We start from the raw sequence: 21762 nt of genomic DNA, 5'->3' as shown, positions 1-21762 counted from the left end.
ACACTTTTTTTTTTAATATAATTTCCCTTATTGCATAGAATTCTCAAGAAACAATGCCTGGCACCGATTCCAAAGCATAGGTCTTGCAAAAATGCATTCAAATTCCCCCTACAGTGGTGGGTTTATTTTACCTAAGTGTCCTTTAAATTCCCAATGCTGAGATACTCACTCCCATTCATTTCTCAGGGCTGGGGCTGCTATAATTTTTCCCTTGCGCTTTATTTCTGTTTCCATACTAAGTGCTTCCTTTAGTACACAGGTCCTACCAGCCTATGTTCCCACAGGATGGAAGAAAGTTATATTTTTCCCTGATTTTCTTGGAGTATTTGGTTTAAATTAAAGCTACATCAAAATTATTTTAGGGGCAAGCAAAATCCATTACATAGCTGAGACATCTATTTAAGTAGCTGTTTGGGGTAAATAGGTAGAACAAAAGCATAACTCAAATGATTCCTTTATTAACTCATTAAAATGTAAAATGATAAAGGAAAATGAAATAGAATGTAATGAAATCAGTATATAAACTAGGATTGTTTTTAATTAGGACTTAAATTAACCAGAGCATCTCTTCTATTGGAGAAAAATACACTTTAAAAAAATTCCACAGAAGGCTATTCATTTGCACTAGAGTACTGTTATTTTTCTGTCTCCTGCCATAAATATGTCTATGTGTTTAAGTGCCTGTCAACAATGTCTGAGACTCATTATTCACTCACTCCCCGTACTAATTGTACTTAACCTTATTGACATACAGTGTGAACATATGCTAGTCTCAGGATTCCTTCAAGGCCATGGATTCATAAGATTCAGAGATCAAAAGGACATTAGAGATTATCTCAGTCCCTTTTCTCCTCTCCTCCCCATCCCCACTCACTATATGAATGAGGAAGCCAAGAGTCAGACAGATTAAGGGCCAACTCAATGTCACATAGGTGTGGAGCCCCAGAGTTAGAATTCAAACTCAGGTCCTTGGACTCACAAATCATTGCACTTTACCATTCCATTGTTTCTTTGGAAACTTATAATGGACAGAGATCATGTACACCTTCCCCTTTTATTGCTTCATACATTGATATAGGATATTCTGTTTTTAGGGCAGCTAGGTGATGCACTGGGTAGAGCTCTGGGCCTGGAGTCAGGAAGACTCATCTTCCTAACTTGAAATCTGGCCTCAGACACTTGCTAGCTCTGTGACCATGGGCAAGTCACTTAACCCTTTTTGCCTCAGTTTCCTCATCCATAAAATGAGCTGAAGAAGGAAATGACAAACCATTCCAGTATCTTTGCCAAGAAAACCCTAAATGGAGTCATAAAGAGTCAGACATGACTGAAACAACTGAACAAGAATAACAACAACAAAATTCAGCATTAATTAGTTAAATCACATTAGCCAAAGATACTTGTCCGATTTCTATTAAATTTAAAGTCTAAATTTATAAATACTTTAGGAAGATTCAGTGAATACAAAGAGATAAAGAAGGGGAGTGATAACATAAATGTCCAAATTAGAGTTTTGGATGATTTCTAATTATACCACAGGGCTATGGAAAGAAAGTCCTTGGAATTTTGTTAGTTTATCTTGGTGCCCTCAAGCCATCTGTACCACTCAATCCTCTCTCCTGGTCTACTGCCAGCTTGCAAGATGGATTCTAATCTTAAGTTCTAATAGCTTTGTATGAGATATTAGCTGATAGGTACTTAAAATACGGCCCTTCATAAGAGTTTTGAATTTTCATAGGAGATTGTTAGAAACCAAAATGCCAAGTATGGGATAGAGAGTTGATCACCTATATTGCTCCTTATCACAAGACATATCACAGGAGTACAGTGTAGTGAAGATTTGGCTTATTGCTTTGGAAAGACTGCCAAGATATGGATGCAGGCTAGTTAGACTGAGACTCTCTTCCCAGAGGGGGGTTGCTATAGATAAAAAAGAGCTAGAATGACTGATTAAGAGTGCAGCCCCCAATATCAATGGAATTATACTAATGCTTGTTTCTGTCCTTATGTGGCCCACTCACAATTGGTACATTCAAAGGTGAATGGGGTCTGTTTTTCACTGGATTGGTGCCTTTGTAAAATGCCATAGTTATTTTTGTCTACCCCAGCATGAAACTCACCAGTCTCTGAATGTCCAGCCCTCATAGCTAACATTCTAAATTGGCTTAGAGTTTGGATCAGGATAGGATCATAAAAGTAGCTACATTTCTCAGAATCATTTCAATACTTTCAAGGGTAGTAGTGATACAGAAACATGTCTCCTTGCCTGTTTCTTTGTGCAACTGAATGTAATTTGTAGGCTATTCATAAATCCAATAATGAAACTGTGTTTCAGTTTCTTGAGATTTAGGATTGGACTAAAAGCACCTTCCCCCACCACCTATTCCAAAGTCATAAGGAAGATGTACACTATTTTGTCATAAAGCAAGTATAATGCTGATATGAATAGCCATTTATCTACTCTGTCATTATGTAATTTTTTAATCCATCTTATCTTTTCAGATAATTTTAATGATTGTATAAAAGTGCCACCTGATCACAGGAAATATAAGTGTAATGAATCTAATTTAATGTTAGAACAATCAGAAATTTTCAGTCAGAAATTATAGAGTTGGAAGGGGTCTTAGATGATACATAGGTTATGTAACTCATCATCTTGGTCAATTCAATACATCATTCAATACCTACTGCTCACAGGATAATGGGCTCTGTTTTGGGGAAGCAAAGGGAGGTAAAGTTTATTCCTTACCCTTTGGTGGCTAATGATCTAGCTGGAGATACAGGATTTCAAAGAAAAGAGCTAAATCACCTGAAACTAGTTATGATGTTTTGGAATGAGCACTGCTATGACTTGGAGTTATAAAATCTAAGTTTGAAAACTGAGTGAAACATTTACCACCTGTCTGATTTTCAACAAGTCACAATTTCTCAGAGCTTAAATTTCCTTATCTATAAAATGGTAATAACTATATTACCTACCTTATAGCTAAGGACAATTATTGTTGCAAAGAAAACATCACATGAAATTAAGTCAATGGTTGGCCAATCTGATCTTAAAAATCTTCAAAACCCTGGCTGCTTAACCTCACTTTGTTCTGAGTCTAACCTGCCTCATTCCTATGGCATTGTAAAACCCTTACCTCACTTCAATATTCAAAAGATCTACATTTCAATATTGTAGATAAGTGGCATCTAACTGAAACAGTGGCTCCTAAATAGAAGTCACTAAACTGCACATAAGGATCCCTGCAGGCTGTATATTGAGTTAGAAGACAAATGTTAACATTATCTATGTTCTCTTGTATTATTTATTTTGTTAAAATACTTCCCAATTACATCTTAATCTAGTTTGGACACAGTTGGGAGTGTTGCAAGTTTCATTGTGTCCTTTGGGCCACAGGTTTGAGACCTCTGGTCTAGACTCTCTCTCCACAGATACAGAATATTTTCCCCACAGAGGATTCATGAGTTGCTAAATCCAGAATAATTTGCCACCTACTGAACAACCTTCTGGTAATTGGCTAAGTTGTTCTTCTGATAACATTCAGTCCCTTGGCCCCTACTTTTCTATGCTGTGTAGTTTTGTAGTTTACACTCTCCTGGTAGATATACTCCAAGAAAATGAGTTTACTATCATGATGGGATGAAGCATCCTAGTAGGGTTGAAATGGAAAATCATGTCCTTTTCATCTTTACTTTGTGAAATTGTCCATAGAAACATTCTTTTCAAAGGTTTTGAAAAAAATTAAAAAACAAACCCAGTTAGTTATCATTTAGCTTTCATTTTCCAAGGCTAAGTCATCATCAACATGTCTCCCACAAAGTCACAGATAAAACTATGTTTACAGTGTATGATTAGCCTCTGGAATTGTCAATGTAAAAACAGAAAAAAACTTGAAAACTGCTAGCTGTTCTTGAAAGGAGCCATGTGCCCTGTGTTTGAAGCATTTTTCAAGATTCACTGATAGTGATAAGGTTTGCTTTTGAATGGAGAGACAGACAGAAGCCAAATACAAGAGGGTGAGGAGTTTATAAATGTAATCTGAACTCACCTAAACTGAAAATTTTATGAATACAAGACTTCATTGTTCCACTTTATAGTCTTTCCCTTTTCTCTATTCAAAAGGTATATTACTTTTGTATGCTTTGTGGATAGAGCTAGCAAGCTCCTCTGCTCTCTTCCCCTTACTGGCCATTTTACGAACTCACAAAATTAAAAAAACCCCATCAAGTTGTTAAAAAATTTCCATTAGACTCATTAGGGACAGCTGAATTGCTTTTGATAAAAACACTCTCCTGCCTGCCTGCCTGCCCTGAAGAAATGAATCTGGCCACAGAGACAGGCTGCTTGGTTGTGAGATGTTAGAAGGCTTTCCTATACTCAAGATGTTCCTGGGCCTCTTTCTCACAAAGAAAGTGAAGGGAAAAGTTCAGTAGTAGGTGTCAGTGTCTGAATACCAAGCAGGCATAGTATCATAAGAATCAAGCTCAGGAAAAAAGTCTGAAGCTAGGGATAGAAAAGTCCACAGTGCTGGATAAAAACACCCAGCATCCTGGAAAACACCTAGTCAGCATAGACGAGGTAGGAGAAAAAGAAAAGCAGAAGGTTGAGAATCACAGAACATTAAAGGCTGAATGGTGTTCACAGCCTTTTTGTATGTATTTTTGATCCCTTTGGAAGTCTGGGGAAGCCTTGGGACCCATTTCAGAATAATATTTTTAAATGCACAAAATAAAATACATCGAATTACCCCCCACACACAATTGTACTGTAATATAATGATTGTCAAATTAAACTAAGGTTATAGTTCACAGGTTAAGAACCCTGGATAGTTCAACCTTTTCATTTTATGCATTAGAAAATCATTACTCTGAAATCATGATAGGATGAAATGTACCAGTAGGGTTGAAGTGGAAAAGCCAGTCTTTTTTACCTTTGTTTTCTAAATTGTCTAAAGAAATATTTTCTTTTAAAGGGTTTTGAAAAAAATTAAAAACCAAAGGCCACAAGTGATCCTTTAGCTTTCCTTTTCCCAGCCTAAGTCATCATTAATGTTTGGATGGCTATCCAAAGACCACACAGCTAAGTTAGTGTCAGAGTCTGGATTTGAATGAAGGTGTTCTGACTACACACTCCATATTCTACTCTACCACACACGTTCCACGCACTTCCCAGTCCTCAACTTGGCCAGGACTCAAATGCTAACCCAATCTTGCCCAGCCATCTGGTACCACTGATGATCCCCGATTCTTCCCCTTCAATATTTGGGAATTACTGAGGTCTACATATTGCTGAGAGAGAATAACTAAGTAAAGTGACATGCAAACAGCCTTCCACAAATACTGTAGCAGGGCTTCAAGATTAACATGTTCTTAAACTCTCAGATCATTAAATCACTCCATAGTAATGACACCAGAAGTAATTTGTAAAATGGAGGAGTAAATTGCCTCTTGTGAGTAGAGAAGGAAATAGTCGATGAGCACAGTAGTGTGTGGAGAGCAGATACAAGGAGGACATTCTTTCTAGGAGTTCTTAGGGAGCATACTTCTCCTTTCTTTTTACCACAAGAGTCTCCTGACAGAGTTTGAATGAGTCCTAGATGTTGTAAGAATTATTTCTGCTCAAATGTTTCCGTATCTTCTACAAGAGCTGCATAGACATAGAAAGTACTTTCTTTAGCTATTGCTTCTCATCTTTGCCTAGGTCAGGACATTTGGAGGTTTGGCATGCTTCTAAAAGGATACAGTTAGGTGGATTTTTGGCAAGTTGAACAGTCATATACAATAAGGGAGAGGGTTATACAGAGAAAAACCATGTGTAAATCTTAAAACAACATAAAGCTTTCAGCTATTGGCTACTTGCACTACAACATATTACTTGTATGACCATGGGAGAGCCATAGGATCACAGACTTAGGACACACAGGAACTTCTGAAGTCATCTAGTCCACTTTTCTCCTTTTATAGATGAGGAAGCCAAGTTTGCAAGAAGACAAATGACTTGCCCAAGGTCGTAAAGATAGTGATACCTCTCTTTGCCATCTATAAAATGAAGTGATTTGAATAGGTGACCTTTGCAAAGCATTTGAATTCTTCATCACTTTCATCCCATTAGTGGATTTATACCATGCTAGAGAGAGGTCATTAGGCCATATTACAGGGTTAGGACAACATAGTGCAGAGGTTCTTACCAGGGGGCATCTACTGACCTACTGGATAGATTCCAGGGAGTCCATGAACTGGGTTGGAGGAAAAAAAATTACATTTTTATTTTCACTAATCTCTAGTTAAAGATGAACATTTCCTTCAATTACTTAAAACATTATTCTTGGAAGTAGTGTACAGTTTTCACCAGACTGCCAAAGGGATCCATGACACAGAAAAGATTAAAAATTCCTGGCATAGGAATATTGGAGATGGAGTCAGGAAGACCTAGGTCAAATGCTATCTCAGATACTTACTAAGCTTTGTGATCCTAGGCATGTCACTTAACTCTTATCTACCTTCATTTCTTCATCTATAAAATGAGAATAATAATGGCATTTACTTCCCAGGGCTATTGCAAGGATCAAGTGAAACCATGAGCATAGTTATTTGCAAACCATCAAACTCTATGTAAATGTCAGTTGTCATTATTAGCCTTGTCCTATTTAACATTTTTATCAATGACTTGGGTGAAGAACCTAGAAGCCATGCTTTTCAGCTTGGCAGATGAATCAAACAGAGTTGAAAGAAAATGTTAAAAAAAATGGATGACAAAACCAAGATTCAAAATTATGTTGACAGAGAAATAAACCTCTGCCTAGGAAAATTATTCCACATCCAGGAAACACCTAATCAAAGATTTTTTTTTGTTTGGTTCTAACATAGAGGACCACCTCTAAGCAAAAATAAGATGCAAGGAAAGCTTGTCTTGGGGGGGGGGGGCTTCCATCTCCTCTGTTCTCACCACAGATGCACTCTTCTTATAATCTTCCATTCAAAATCAATTTGTTGTTTTTTTCAGAATCAGAGAATTTAAGGATTAGACAGAACTACACAAAACTAGTCCAGTGTATATTTTAGCAAACATTCTTTCTATGATTTCACTGATGGGTAACCATGCAGTCTCTGCTTGAACCTCCGTGAAGGGGAAACCCATTGCCTCCCAGTGCAATCAGTTTCACTATTGAACACCTCAACCTATTAGAAAGTTTTTCTTTACTTCAATCTATTTCTGCCAATTCCTTTTAAATTATCAACTGCTAAGGCCTTAAAGTTTTCAAATATTAGACCCATTTTCATGTTAATAGGAGACACTAAAGATAATGATGATGATTATAACTTACAAATAGAAACAAATATTTCATCTACCCTAGAAGAGTTAGAATTATAAATTAACTACTACACAAGGTTATCGTAAGGGCTTCAAAAGCATTACAATAACTCTACAGGGTAGTTAGGGCATTATTATGTCAATTTTATAGAAGTGAAACAAATTCTAAAGGATTAAGTCATATAGCTCCTAAGTTCTAAAACTGGAACTCAAACCCAAATATTTCACACCAAGACTAGTATTTTTTTTTCATTGCATCATGTTGTCTCTCAAAAAGAAATATAAAATAAAAATTAATGATGGTATGATAGGAAGTGAGACTATATATATGTGTGTGTATATATATATATATATTATATGTTACACAAAGGAAGAGAGTTTTATATATATATATAGATGTATATCTTTATATTTATATAATACATTTATTTACAAAGCATAAAACTGTATGCAAATAAAGCTTTTAACATATATATATGTATATACATATATATATATATATATATACATATATACGTGTGTGTATGTATTTGAGAGAGAGAGAGAGAGGAGAGAGGAGGGAGAGATGGGGAAGGAGAGGGAGAGAGAGGGAGATGGAGAGAGGGAGGGAGGGAGAGAGAGAGAGAGAGAGAGAGAGAGAGAGAGAGAACGAACCACCTAGTTTTATTTGACGATACATCCCGGATTGTGTTTTACTTGTCCTACATGGTACCACTTATGCCTTTACACAGAAAGCTCCTTAGGGCAGAGACTTTGTTCAGCACAATTTCATCTATTATTCAGCGATCTCTTTGTAGCTCTGGTGTCTTGTAGGTGATAAATTATTATAATGAAACAAATTCTGCTCACTAGACAGTCTCAGAAATGGAAAAAAAAAAAGATCAAATTCTCCCAGCTGGGGAAGCACTGCCAGGGTATCATAGTATCTCTCTTTCTCTCTCTTTTCCCCTCTCTACCTCCCCCCCACCACTTCACCCCCATTCATTTCTATTTCCTTCTCCCTCTCTAGTGTGCAGGTCTATGATTACTATGTCTACCTTGGAATGGGGCTTGCTTTTCTCCAATTCACTCTGTGAATGTTAATTATTCTACTGATTGTTGTTGCCTTCAAATTCTGATACTAGGTAGGGATCTTGTTGCATTGAATGTGAGATCTCTGGGGAAAGCTAGGAAGAAAGAGGTTGACAGTGGGATCTGGAGAAAACAAGAATTTCAGTTGTGTTGTTTGTATTTCAGTCTTTGCCACCTGCTTCTCCATCTCCAGAATCCTTCCTATCCTTCCAAGCCTAGTTGTAGCCCTGCTCAGCCAGCAAAAGCCTTCCATTCCATTTCTGTCCTAAGTGGCTCTCTCCTTTTTCCATCCTCCCACGGTGCTTGTTAGCACACACTGGCATTTACTCACACAAGTCTTCAATGAAGATGGGAGATGCAGTTTGTTCTGCTTTGTGCTTCCTTCAAACTTGCACCTCATAGGTTCTCAAAAATATCTGTGAAGTGAATGAATGTTTTGGAAATTACAAGCCATGCCTCTTTAACAAGGCCATAAGATTCAATTTGAGGCACTAGGTATACAATGCAATACAAAAAAAAATTATTTTTCTTTTTACTAGGGTACTGGATAGAGTATTATTCTTAGAGTCAGGAAGACCTAGGGTTAAATTCTTCCTCAGACACTTGCTAGCTTTGTGAGCCTAGGAAAGTCATTTGAGTTGTCCCAGCCTCGATTTCTGCATCTAAAAATTAGAGTGTTGCACTATGGCCTCTAAAGTTCCTTCCAGCTATAAATCCGTAACCACATGCTCTTATGATTCTTGAGCACAAAGAAAATGCCTTAGCAGAGAGGATACTTTGGAGGCAAAGGACCTGGGCTTGAATCCTAGCTCTGCTACTTAGCTCCCGCATTATCTTGGGTAAGTCAATCTTTAAGGGCCTCAGTTTCTTTACCTATAAAATGCAATTCTCCAGTCACATCTTCTATTTCTTCTGGATCTACTATGGTGTTTACTGAGCACGGCACTGGACAGACAGCAGGTGTTCCGTAAATACTTGTTGAACTTAATTTCTTCTCCTTCTATCATAATTTTCTTGAAACTGACATCTAATTAAGAACAAAAGCAAGCATGGCTCAACATCCTATGTGCTCTCAGTCTTCACAAGTCCTTAATGAAGCGACTGTTTAAAACTTAATCTCCTGAAAAACCTAAGCTTTCGATGTAGTTTAGATGTGAAAAAAATTGGTACTAACATTCTACCCTTTTTAATGGACAAATTGTTCATGAGCCCAGCTTCTCAGAGGAGTTCATGAATTAAAGTAGTCCCCTAAATTAAAAATAAAATTAAAAAAGAAATAGCTAGCTTAAAAAGTAGTCCCTGTCCTGGTTTATTTGTCAACACTTACAAGTGTCCCCAGTATATATGCCTGGAAAAAAATACCCAGTGATGAGTTTTTAAAAAGAAATCTCTGTTGAAACATATGCTTGTCATCACTTTGGCAGACCCAGAGACTAATATAAAGACAGCTTAAACTATTAATACAGGACACAGAAAAAGGGCTGAGTAACTTTTTAAAAGTTTCAGTCTTTTAACAACAGATTATGGGGACTCCTAGCCTCCAAGTCAATCTGTTAATAATTTCTTTTTCTTTGAGAAAAGATCTTAGAGATCATCTAAGTCCAATGCCTTCATTATATAGATAAGAATATTGTGAGGGTGGAATGACTTTCCCAGAGTCACATAGCTAGTGAGAAGCTTCTCTATTCTTGTTCTAGTAGACTTTTTAAATTTTGTTTTATCACAATTCATTCCCTATAGATTTTATGTGCCGTAGAATCCTATTTAATCATAATGAGAATAATAATTCCATAACTAGAAATTTTTGCACTTGGTCCAAGTAGTATTCAGCATGCCATCAGCTGCGGGATAGAGAGACTCTCCCTTTCCCCATGGCAAGGATATAGGATACTCAAGATAATGGTGCAACTGTCATTGCCAAGGAGGGTGGGTAGGGCAAGGCAGGAGCTCACCCTATCAGTCCTCTCATTGGAGTTTTTCATTGTGGCTGATTATTCCTTCTACAGAGCTATAAACCTTTGTTACTTCTTTGTTGCTATGAGAGATCATGGTGCAGTGCAAAATATTTTCAGTTTGGTATTTGAAAACTTGGATTTGATTCGCAGTTGTGCTACTTACTACCTGTGAAACCTAGGGCAAGTAACAATGAACAGCTTCAGAGGACCTACTTTTGCATCCTGGCATCTATCACTTCCTATCTGTGTAACCCTGGGCAAATCACTTTTTTCCAGTCCTCAGTACTTCATCTATAAAACTGGGGGGCATGGAGGGGTTGGCTTCTAAGATCTCCTTTGATTTTAAGTCTATGATTTTATAATAATAACTAGGACTAAAACCTAAATATTACTTAAAATCCAAAATTGGTCCTGTTACGTAACTATCTCTTTTTGAAATTCTGTATAGACATTGACTCATGAAATCTTATTTTTAGAAGGGTTTTTAAAGGTTGTTTGGTCCAACCACATAGAACAAATTCAGATGGAGTGGTATGCTACAAAATGAGTACTAGAAGGTATCTTAGAAACTATATAGTCCACCACCCTCATGTTACTAGAGAAATGAGCAAAGGGAAGACCAGAAAATTTAAATGACTTGTCCAAAGTCACCTAGCCAAAAGGAACAGCGTCAGAATTTGAATCCAATTCTCTTCGAAGTTCAGGTCAAATTTTTTTTTAAGTTAGGCCATCCTCCTTGAGACTCCTCTTGCAAAAGAACATTTAAACCAGTTTGGTTCATAAAAGTCTTGAAAATAACCTGACATATCTGACACGATGAAAAAGTTTGTTGATTTCATTGATTTTCTGAGAGGAGAAAAATATACTCCTTTTTTCTTCCCATTCCTTAAAAAGCCTTTCCTAGGAAGTGATTTTTAAATTTACTACATAAATATAACCATGTGTGTCCCTTACTACCTTTGGGATCCAAGACTCAATTTCTATATAACTCCCAGGGGCTTATGTGCTAAGTGATAAATGGGTTGCAGTTTGTATTGGTGGAAGGAGTTCACACATGGGGAGTTCCTAATGCTAATGAAATCGGAGATTTTTCACATATGAACTACTAATTTTAAATGCCTGATTTTCTAAGAAAAAGGTCTGCTAAAATCTTTAATAATGAGAATAATGTAGTTTGACCTGAGTATCCAATGACAATAATAGCTTTAGTCAGGAAATAAAAGTGATGGTCTGAGACTCTTTTCCTACTAGCATGTTTTGTTTTTCTCTTTTATCCTTACACTCTCTGAAAAAAAATAGTTATGCCTCTCCATGTTGGAAAATGGGGAGAAACCATCCTAACCCATGTGACATTATTAATACTGAGAAAGTAATTTAATCGCAGAAGTGATACCATCATCAGTTAAGAGATTGGCATCAGACTGAGAGATTTTTTTAAGTATGTGCCAACACATACAAGTGTCTTCACTCCAGTTCATTGAAGAGAACTAGCTAAAAAGCCCTTTTGAAGTGGTAAAAAAAAAAGAGGTTAAATTCATCTCAGGGAAGAATTGGGGAATTAAAATGAAGATGAGGAAGCTATGTAGAAAAAGGGAATTATTTCCATGATGGAATAAAGGATTCCATCATCCCCCATCCCCCTCGACACACATACAATTCTATTGTCTTATTTTGGCAAATGCTTCCTTAGCTTCTGTACTATACTTGAAAGTTGTTAAAGTAAAACAGGATAAATTCTATTTGTGGTAAAATCTGAGTGGGCTAGATAGCAATAATGCAATCAATATCAACAAGGCCCTTTATAGTTTTAAAGCATTTAACACCCATTATCTCAATTTATGCACACAACATCTTTGTTAAGTAGGTTACATAAGTAGCTTACAGTCTATCAGAGAAGATGACATACATACGGACATACACACAGACACATACACACACGCAGAATATTTATCAGACAATTCTTTTTTTTGAGGGATTAGGGAAAGGACAGGCCTGGCTCTATTAGCTTTTATGTTGAAGTGGAGCTTGAACTGAAATTTGAAGGAAACTAGAGATTTTGGGAGACAGGAGATTGATAATCATTTATGAGGAATGGCAAGAAGGCCAGTTTACTTAGATCAGATCATAGATTTAGAGCATGGGGGGAGTCCATCTAGTCTAACTCCCCTATTTTATAGATAGAGAAACTGAGCCCAGAGAGGCTAATCCAAAATTCATCCCACTGATTGAGGCTGTTTACTCTGCTAGTTGCTTTTCACTTAGAATCTTATCATCCACCAAATTCTCATCAGTGTTCTTTCTAAAATGTGGTGCCCCAAACTGAACACAATAATCTAGATGTGGCCTGGCTAGGATACAATACAGAAGACTCTCATTTCCATCCTTTATAATTTCTTTCTTAATCCAGGTTGATTTCATCAGCATTTTGGGGAGTGGGAAAGAGAGAGAGAAGGTGTTGAAATACCTCACTGTTGGCATTTTGACCTTGTAAAAAATTCAAGTTTCTAGATATTTTTCAGAGGAACTTACTATATACCTTCTTAATACTGTTTTTTGAACCAGGTATAAGACTGTGCATTTATCTCCATTAAGTTTAATCTTATTAGGTTTTGTCCATTACCAAGATCTTTTTACATCTTCCCCCCTCCAACATTAGCTGTCACTCTCAGCTTTGTCTTCTGTCAATTTCAAACTGCCACCTTGATTGCTACATAAGCAAGTGTTAAAATAGCACAGGACCAAGGACAGATGCTTAGGGGACTCCAATAAAGACCTTTCTCTAAGCTGACATAAACTCATTAGTGAGTAACTAACATCCTGTTTAGGTCTGATTACTTCGCCAATTCCAAGTTCAACTAATTGTTCTATTAAGATCTCTCTAGCTTGCCCACAAAGGTAGCATAAGAAGTTTTTGCAAATGCTTTGCTAAAGGCTAAATATATGTATCGAATCTGCTGATATGATATAGAACTGAGCATAATGATAAAAGGAATAAAATTATCTTTGACTATCTCTAAAAATAATTAGAACACAGTTTATTAATAATTGATAAATGATAAATCATTTATGTTCAATCATTAGCTATAAAATTTGATATGTTAAAATGATACTATATAGCAAAAAATAATCCCAAATACCATGTTAATCCAAATAAAGGCTTATACAGAAATGACAGTAGCACTTGTAGGAACAGGTGTGCTGCACAGTAGACAATATTCTAATGAATGAAAGCCCATTCAGTTAAAGTAGGAAAACTACACATAAGCTGCTAAGCCCAAATTCTAAAGAGAACAAATGCTTATTTAAACAGTAAGACTCTTAACATCCTGTTAGTATGAGAGAGGGGGTTAAAGAGAGAGGAGGGAGAGGGTTAAGGAAGGAAGGAGCAGGGGTTGAAGGGTAAAAGGGGAAGAAGAGAGAGAGGGGGAGACAACCAGGGAGAAAAAGAGGTAGGGGTGAGAAGGAGGGATGACAGTGAAGGGGAAGAGGAGTAGAGAAAGGAGGAAGAAGAAGAAGAAAGGGGAAGAGGTGCAAAGGGGAGAAGGAGAGAGGGAGATTGTTGATTAATAATAAAAATAACAATGCAGCTTTATCAAACAATAAACATTTATTGAGCACTTTGGGCCAGGCACTGTACACTGGGGATACAAAAAGATGAAAAAGATAGTCCCTGCCTTCAAGGAGCTTACATCTCAATAAATTCTCACATCAACTTTGTGAGGAAGGTGTTATTTTATTTTATGAATGAGAAAACCAAGGCTGAAGAGATTTGGTGATTTTCCCACAGTCATCAAGGGGGACCTAGTAAGTGTCTAGGGCAAAATGACAATACAGGTCTTCCTGATTACAAGTCCAGAGTTCTATCTACTATACCACCAAGTTGAATGACCTGTGCATCCTTTGCAAATCACCACATACATGCTGGAGATGACAAGATGGTAGTAAATGATAGCCTGCTAAAACCATGCTCACATCCTAGCTTCCATTTCTAGCTCCAAGAATTGATTCTCCATGTGCTCATTGCTACATCCTAATTCCTGATGCTAACACTGGATCACCAAATTCTCCAACCACAAAGAAAGATATAAGCATCTCGGGATTTACCATTTGTGAGAGACTGTTGACTTTTAGCTTTTAATGACCCTAAGTTTAAGAGGAAACAAGCATTGGGGAGGGAGGGCAATATTTATGATTTTGACAGTTCATAGGACACAGGATTTTGACATTTTCATCCACAGGAAACCACAGGTTGATCGTATATATGAACAGAGACCAAAGCAATGGCTGAGTCACAGATCTCTGGAGCAAGAAACTTCTTTAAAGTATATTTAGTCCAATTCTCTCTCTCTCTCTTTTAAACACATGAAAAAAAAAACTGCATCCTGCAGAGATTAAGAAATTTACTCAAAATAAAACATGGGTAGCAAAGTCAGAATTGGAAACCAAATAGACTGACTCCACATCCAGCAATCTTTCCACCACACCGGAATGTCTCCCTGGGGAATATCACAAACTAAGAGGTAAATTAATGTCACTATTTTTTACTTACCCAGAAGAAACTGACTGGTATCCAGTGAAATCTGTGGAACACTGGCATGGTATTTCCCTGGGAGCCAGCCTGCATGAAAAAAAGCACGAGTGGGTCTCTGCGCTTAGGTGATGCTTCCAGGTGTTCAAGAAAAACCTGACAAGAGTCCACCCAATGGACCCCATAGATGACAGTGGGAATGTTCCCTTCTATAAGAAAAGACTATACACAATTTCTGTAAGAAGAGACTACAAACAATTTTAAAAGCAGGCTCCCTTCTTTCTCAAGAAACCCATGAGTTTAAAAGATAAACTAGTAACTTGAATGTGAGAAAGCGGTAGTTACCATAATTTATCCCCTTAGGTTACTTCTCTCATCAGCTGTGAATATTTTCCACTGAGCTCAATGAGATTTCAGTCCCTTTTTTGCCTTGAAGTAGTGGGGAGAATGGAATTAAGAGAAATCAGCAGTCCAGTTGCTTTTTAGTCCTCTCAAAATATCACAATGAGCACTGAACAAAAAGTACCTAAATTTAAAAAAAAAGAGGGGGGGTGTTGGAGAGGTCTAAAGCTTCTGTGGAGCAGTGTCTGGATTACCATGGTCATCACGTGCTAAGTGATAACAATGAGGTGATGGATTATGAAACTAACCCCAGAGTGAAGTGCTATTCACCCATGTGTGGCAATTAATGCTTTTGAGATAATTCACTAATTGGCATCCTGGTGAGTATCCTTTATGGGCAATTCAGTTCTCTTGGTTCACTTATTCATTTCCCTAAAGGTAGTTTAGTAACCCAGGATTCCTAGAATATCAGGTCCAGTAAAACGTGTTTTTTTCCACAACACTTTATGTTTTTCAAGTGCTTTCCCACCCTGAATCAACTATCGTTAGCATCATCTCTAGAAGGTAAATTTAAAAATCACTGTTTGGGAAAGACTCTTTCAAGAATGGAGGAAGGGGAGGGATATTTTCTTCTCCTCTTTCCCATGCTCCTGGGTTGTCATTTCATCACCACACTAAAGGGATGAAGAGATGCCTATTGTCCTTTGTCAGTGAATGGTCCAATCTATCTCTCCTAGCTTGCCTGGGTCACCTGATCCCATCACAATATACATTAGGACCCTCAGCTGCCCCCGCTACTTCTTCAAGAATGCACCTTGATGGTAGCTGTCTTCTGGATAAAAACAACCCTGGGTGGAGCCAAGGGTGAAGAAGAAGATAGATTCTCGGAGAAATTAGTATGGGAACTGAGTTGAGGTGACAAGTGGGGCAGTGTCTGGGGCGGAGTGGCAGTCATTCTTCCAGCTGGGATGGGCCAGGGCACTTTGTGCCACAATAAATCAAAGGCTAACAAACTGCCCGGACCTTTGACAATGTCTAAGTGACTATGTCTCCTCAGTCCTTCTTGGACTCAAGTTACTGTGCTTTATGCAGGTCTGGCCCTATATATAGGTAGCATAGCATATGGCCTGACTGCTGTCATTTGAAGGAAAGGGCAAGAATCTAGCTGCCAAAAATTACTCCCAAACACTCCTACCTAGATGTCTTAAATTTGTACTATTCCTTGTACTAAAAACATTGAGGGGAGATGAAGGACTCCGTGTTAACAAATAATCATAGCATGTGAAAATTGGAAATGATATTAGAAACTGGACAGTATGAGCCTACAACACAGAGAATACCAGGGATATACTCAAGGTCTCACAGCTAGTTAGGGGAAGTTCAATATCAGAGCCCAAATCTGACTTCCTTTTCAGGGCTCTTTCCAGCAGGCCACCCTATATCCTTGAGAAATTATGTTGAAGCCACCAAAAGAAGCAGTCAAAATAAGCTGTGGGAAGAGTGCTGGGTTGGTAGCCAGATCTGGGTTCAAATTCTGGTTCTACCATGTACGGTCTGTGTTACCTTGACCAAATCACTTAAACTCTTTAGACCTCACTTTTTTCCATCTTTAAAATGAGGTCTAGATCACTTCCCAGGACATTTTCAGGCCTAAATCTATGGTCCTATAACCTTTAATCCATACCTATTATTTGTAGAGGCATTTCACTAACTAATTCTCTAGTCAGAATCTGGGGACTCTATTCCTTCACTAAAAGAGTTTGCTATCTGCTGAAAATATAATAGAGTAGATGCTCATGAGGTTCTGTGGAACCTTAGGCACAGGGACCTTGATAAGGTATTTTTGCTACACTCATATTTTGTAGGTGCATGCCATCTGGAGCACAGACATAGAGAACATGCAGGGAGAGAAACGTATGCTACTCACTCTTCAGGCTGCACTGGAATCAGTGAACCAGAAGAACACAAGAAACTACACAAAGAGCAAAGTGCAGCTACCTGAGGCTACCTGACCTGGATATGTGGCAACTGAGTTGTCCCAAGCCAACAAAGCTTGCTCTCCCCTCCACTTTGCATGTGTGTTAGTGCTCTGAATTTATAGGATTATGAACAGCAGAGACGTCAATCTACTTCCTTGGTACAAGACATTCACTTGTTCTCTCCCCCACCTAGGTTACACAGAGCAGCAGCATTGTCTTCCCTGTAGTGCTTACTAAAAAATCTTGCAAGAATTCAGTAAGAATTTGCAATGTGATTTGGGATTTGGTGAGATCTTTGGAAAGAGGCTTTAGGAGGCCCAGCAGGTAAGGGTGATGAAATTGGAGTCAAGAAGACCTGAGTTCAAATCCTATCCCAGATATTTCGTAGTGGGCAAGCCATATGGCCTCTTTCAGCCTCAGTTTCCTCATCCATAAAATGGGGATGGTAATAGCACCTATCTCCCAGGATTTTTGTGAAGATCTAATGAGATGACCCATATACAGTGCTTTGAAAACCTCAAGGTACTTTATAAATATGAGCTATTATTATTATTACTTTTATTATCATTATTATTATTGAAGAAATGCATAGCATACAAACAAACTACTTTTGAGACCTTGGAAAAATTTGAGTTTAGTTCTGCAAATAGACATTTCCTCTACCCATATATGTAATTGACACCATCTCAGTTAGATCTTGAGTGAACATAAGGCAGATGATAGATAACATAATTTAGTGTAGAGAAGTATTATCCTTGGAATCAAGAGGGTGGGTTGTCTGTGCCTCAGTGTCTTCATCACTAAAATGGGACTAAACATCCTACCTAAAGGTTGCAAGGAAAGTACTTCGTAAACCTTAATGCACTATGCCAAAGTGAGCTATCATTGTTATTATTCCCTTTCTTTAGGCACATCAAACATATACCTAGCATCAAGATGTCAGGTGGCACTGTGCATGAGCCTGGACAGAAGTGTGACCTACCTCTCTCAAATGTTTTATAGCTTTTAGAAAAACTAGTTTGCTTCAGTCAGACTAGATTAATTTTGCTTTAGAGCTCTTTCAGTTTGCTAATGGCACCTTCAGGGCCCTGTATAAATGAATTAGGAATGACAGTTTCTCTTTCAAGGGGATAGGTGACCATGTTCTTGTCCTGGCCAGGACATGCTGGATGAGAACCTGGGAATAGAAGGTGGTATGTTATCAGTGTGCTTGCTATTTTTCATCTACATTCTCGTTTTCCTTTGAGAAAGCTTAATGTTGTTAACAAGGTGGGAAAGACTTTCAACCACAAAAATAGGGCATCAGTTAACCCTGTTAAATGGTAACAAAAACATCCTGTGCAGTAAGAGGTGCTGGCCAGAGCACACAGGCATTTTATATACAAATTTATAGCCTCCTAAGAGCAGTTCTGACTACATAGAGTGAATGAATGTACACTGTGGTTGTATACGTGAAATAATATTTCCTTAATTACCTCTACATCCCATTGGGACACTATTGTGCAAGGGAGCAGCTGTATGGGTAAATAATGAGTGCAAGAATTGGGAAGAAGGAACTCTTTAAAGTACTATCTTCATAATTTCTAATTAAGAAAGGAAGAAAAAACATTTATTATTTCTCTAACAGGATGAATGCTAGAGTAAGAGCTATCCTAGCTCTCTTTTTAAATAACCCTACAATGAAGGCCAGGACTTTTAGAAATCACTGAGACCTAATAATATAATTCTAAGGGGTAGGTTTAAATATGAGAAGTAGGAGCCATAAAATGGGGGATTGAAAGAATGCCATGTGGCCATGTGAGAACCCAGACAGACTGATATCCCTGAGCACGTATGATAGGGCAGCTAGATGGTAGAGTAGATATAGTGTTGAATTTGGAGTCAAAAAGACCCAAGTTCAAATCATGCTGCAGCTACTTGGTTGTGTACCCTAGGCATGTCATTTAACCTCTCAGCCTTACTTCCTTCATCTGTAAAATGGGAATAATAATAGCACCCATTCACAGAGCTGTTGTGAAAATCATAAGTGAAGATACGTAAAGTGCTTGGTAAACCTCAAAGTGCTATATAAATGCTAGCCATTATTAATTGGCTAGAACAACAATAATAGCTGATATTTATATGGCATTCTAATGGCATGACACCTGCCATTTACATAGTTCATGAAGGCACCCACCAAATCACTTCACATGCTACCACTTGATCTTGAAATAACCTTGTGATGCATTCCTCCCATTTTCCAGAGGAGAAAACTGAGACTCAAAGAGCTAAATCAGCAGCTAATAGGAATCAGAATGGGATTCAAACCTAGGTCTTTCCAGCACTCCTTCTACTACACCATGCTGCCTTTCATATAATAATATCAGATATTAATAGACTGCTTTTGAAAGTTTGCAAAACATTTTCCATATATTAACTGATTTGACACAAGTGCCATTATTAATCTCTATTTTACAAGTGAGGAAGTTAAGGCAATACAAAAACAAAATATACCCAGAAGTGTCACAAACCATTCAATTCCTCTGCCTTACCTAAATAAGCCCAATCAGATGCATTAACTGTTTGAACATCTGAGAGCATTCACGTCTTAGGAGAGAAGAGGTAGGGGGCCTGTTCACCCTGGTCCTCCCTGAGAGGACCTTAAAAGAGTATTACGTTTCGGGCCATCCTTGTTTCTCTACCTTGTACCCATTTAGCAGAAATGAAGGTCATCAATGCACCCTAATGGCAAAAAGCAATGTTTTCTTTTTATTCTTTCCTAAGCTGATTTCTTTCAATTTTTCCAAGAGGAGTCCCCTATGTTGAATACACTGGGCTTGAGGAAAACAAGTCTGGGTTCATCTAATACATACCCTTAGTGATCCTATGCTTTGACCATTTACATTCCCCTTCCAGTCTAAAGTCTTAACCTTTTCATCTTTTTACACTGTTGACCTCCCCAATCCAGCTGCTAAAATTGAGAAGACTGAGACAAAATAGAAGGACAAATGTTGGTATTCCAAGACCAGAGCTGATGTTAGTTGGCTTTACATGGAGAAACCAGAAGAAGGGATTTAAGGTACTCAAATTAGGTACACTGGGGGAAATCAATGTTGGTTAGACTCCATTGCTAGATTCAATAATTTAAAAACCAACAGAAGGGATAAGATGATTGATGGCAGAGTGGCTAAGCCATGTACACAAACACTAAAAAAAACTAATGGGAGATATATAAACGTAAGAAATCCAAGAAAAGAGAAAACTCTTTATCTAAAGGACTATAACTATCTAGCAGAATGACATTGAGGTACAATATAGAATTTGCCTTCTGGTAAAATACCAGATGATGGAAATCTCATCTTAAAATTAGCTTGAACCAATTACTATTAAAACAGAATACTAGGAACTTGTCTTCCCTCTTGTGTGCTTATCTGTAATTTTTGCTATCTCTGACTCTGTCTCTCTTTCTGTTTTCGCCCCTCTCCCCAAAACATACATGTTCTCTCTTCTCTCTCCCTTCTTCCTCACTCCTTCTCCTGCTTTGGTCATCTAGGTCAATTCCATGCTGGACTCTGGACTGGATAACCTAAGACGTCCTTTCTGTATTTTATTTCTATCAGTCAGTGACTTAGAGTGAATCTTCAGAGGTTTGTGTGTCACTAATGAAATTATTGTTATTGTTATTACTATTATTATTATCCATTGAGAGTTCCATGTTATTTCACTGTGAATTGCATTTGAAAATTGTCTAGAGAAATATCCCTGTAGGTCAGTCTCTGGGCCTCGACTCTGTCCACATTGGTTGAAGTGAGAATTCTCTAGTGTTGATAGCATAGTTATTTTTCAAAGGGTAATGTTTGCCTTACTAAGAAGTGGCAATGGGCTTTGTTTTTATATATCTAGCTAATACAGGCAGAGATTGACAGTCAAAGAGGCATTGACAGTAATGATGACATCCCAAGGGTAGATGAACTTGAATAATAAGTGAAGTAAAAATGCATTTCTATAATCAAAATGCTGCATACTAGAGAAAAGAGAGAACAGTTTTGCTGTTTAAATATTTTACTTTTCATCCTGTCTACCAATAATTTAACAATTGGGTGTGACAATAACATCTTGTATAGAGATAGTAATGTAAAATGCTTAAAATTTGTCTCTTTGGGAAGCACAGCCAACTGCAGATTATTCTTTGCTAGCTATCCATTTTTGAACTTCCACGTTCTTTCTTTTCTTCCTTTTCCTGAGTCTGTATTTTAATATCTAACATTTCTATGCTTTACATCTTTCAAAATGGCATTACCTCATTGGGCCCCCCCCAAACCTGGGGAATGAGAGTGTGGGGGGTGACCTACTCTAGGTATTATCTCCATTTTACAGATAAGGAAACTAAAGATCAGAAAGGTTAAATAATTTGTCTATGGTCACAGAGCTAATATATGAACCCATCTTTTTTTTTTTTTAATCTCAAGTCAAGTACACTATCCATATTGGAATGTTGCCTCATTTGGTCAATCATATTGCTCATTATGTTCTTTTCCTATGGCCAAATGAATCTCTATTTGATGGCTGAAACCATATGAGAGATGGAAAATA

At 37.6% G+C, this 21762-nt stretch overlaps 1 protein-coding gene across 1 annotated transcript in view; it reads right to left on the bottom strand.

The window, feature by feature from the left end:
* ADARB2 (adenosine deaminase RNA specific B2 (inactive)) overlaps nucleotides 1-21762 on the bottom strand; it is a 651932-nt gene that overhangs the window by 463827 nt on the left and 166343 nt on the right. The window contains exon 2 of the mRNA XM_020990375.2: nucleotides 14891-14959. Within this exon, the coding sequence (XP_020846034.1) occupies nucleotides 14891-14959 (69 nt within the window). The remainder of the gene's footprint in view (nucleotides 1-14890; nucleotides 14960-21762) is intronic.

Source organism: Phascolarctos cinereus, unplaced genomic scaffold, assembly GCF_003287225.1.
Source record: "Phascolarctos cinereus isolate Bilbo 61053 unplaced genomic scaffold, phaCin_HiC Scaffold_1;HRSCAF=81, whole genome shotgun sequence".
Taxonomy (NCBI): domain Eukaryota; kingdom Metazoa; phylum Chordata; class Mammalia; order Diprotodontia; family Phascolarctidae; genus Phascolarctos; species Phascolarctos cinereus.
This window is presented reverse-complemented; position numbering and strand designations above follow the sequence as displayed.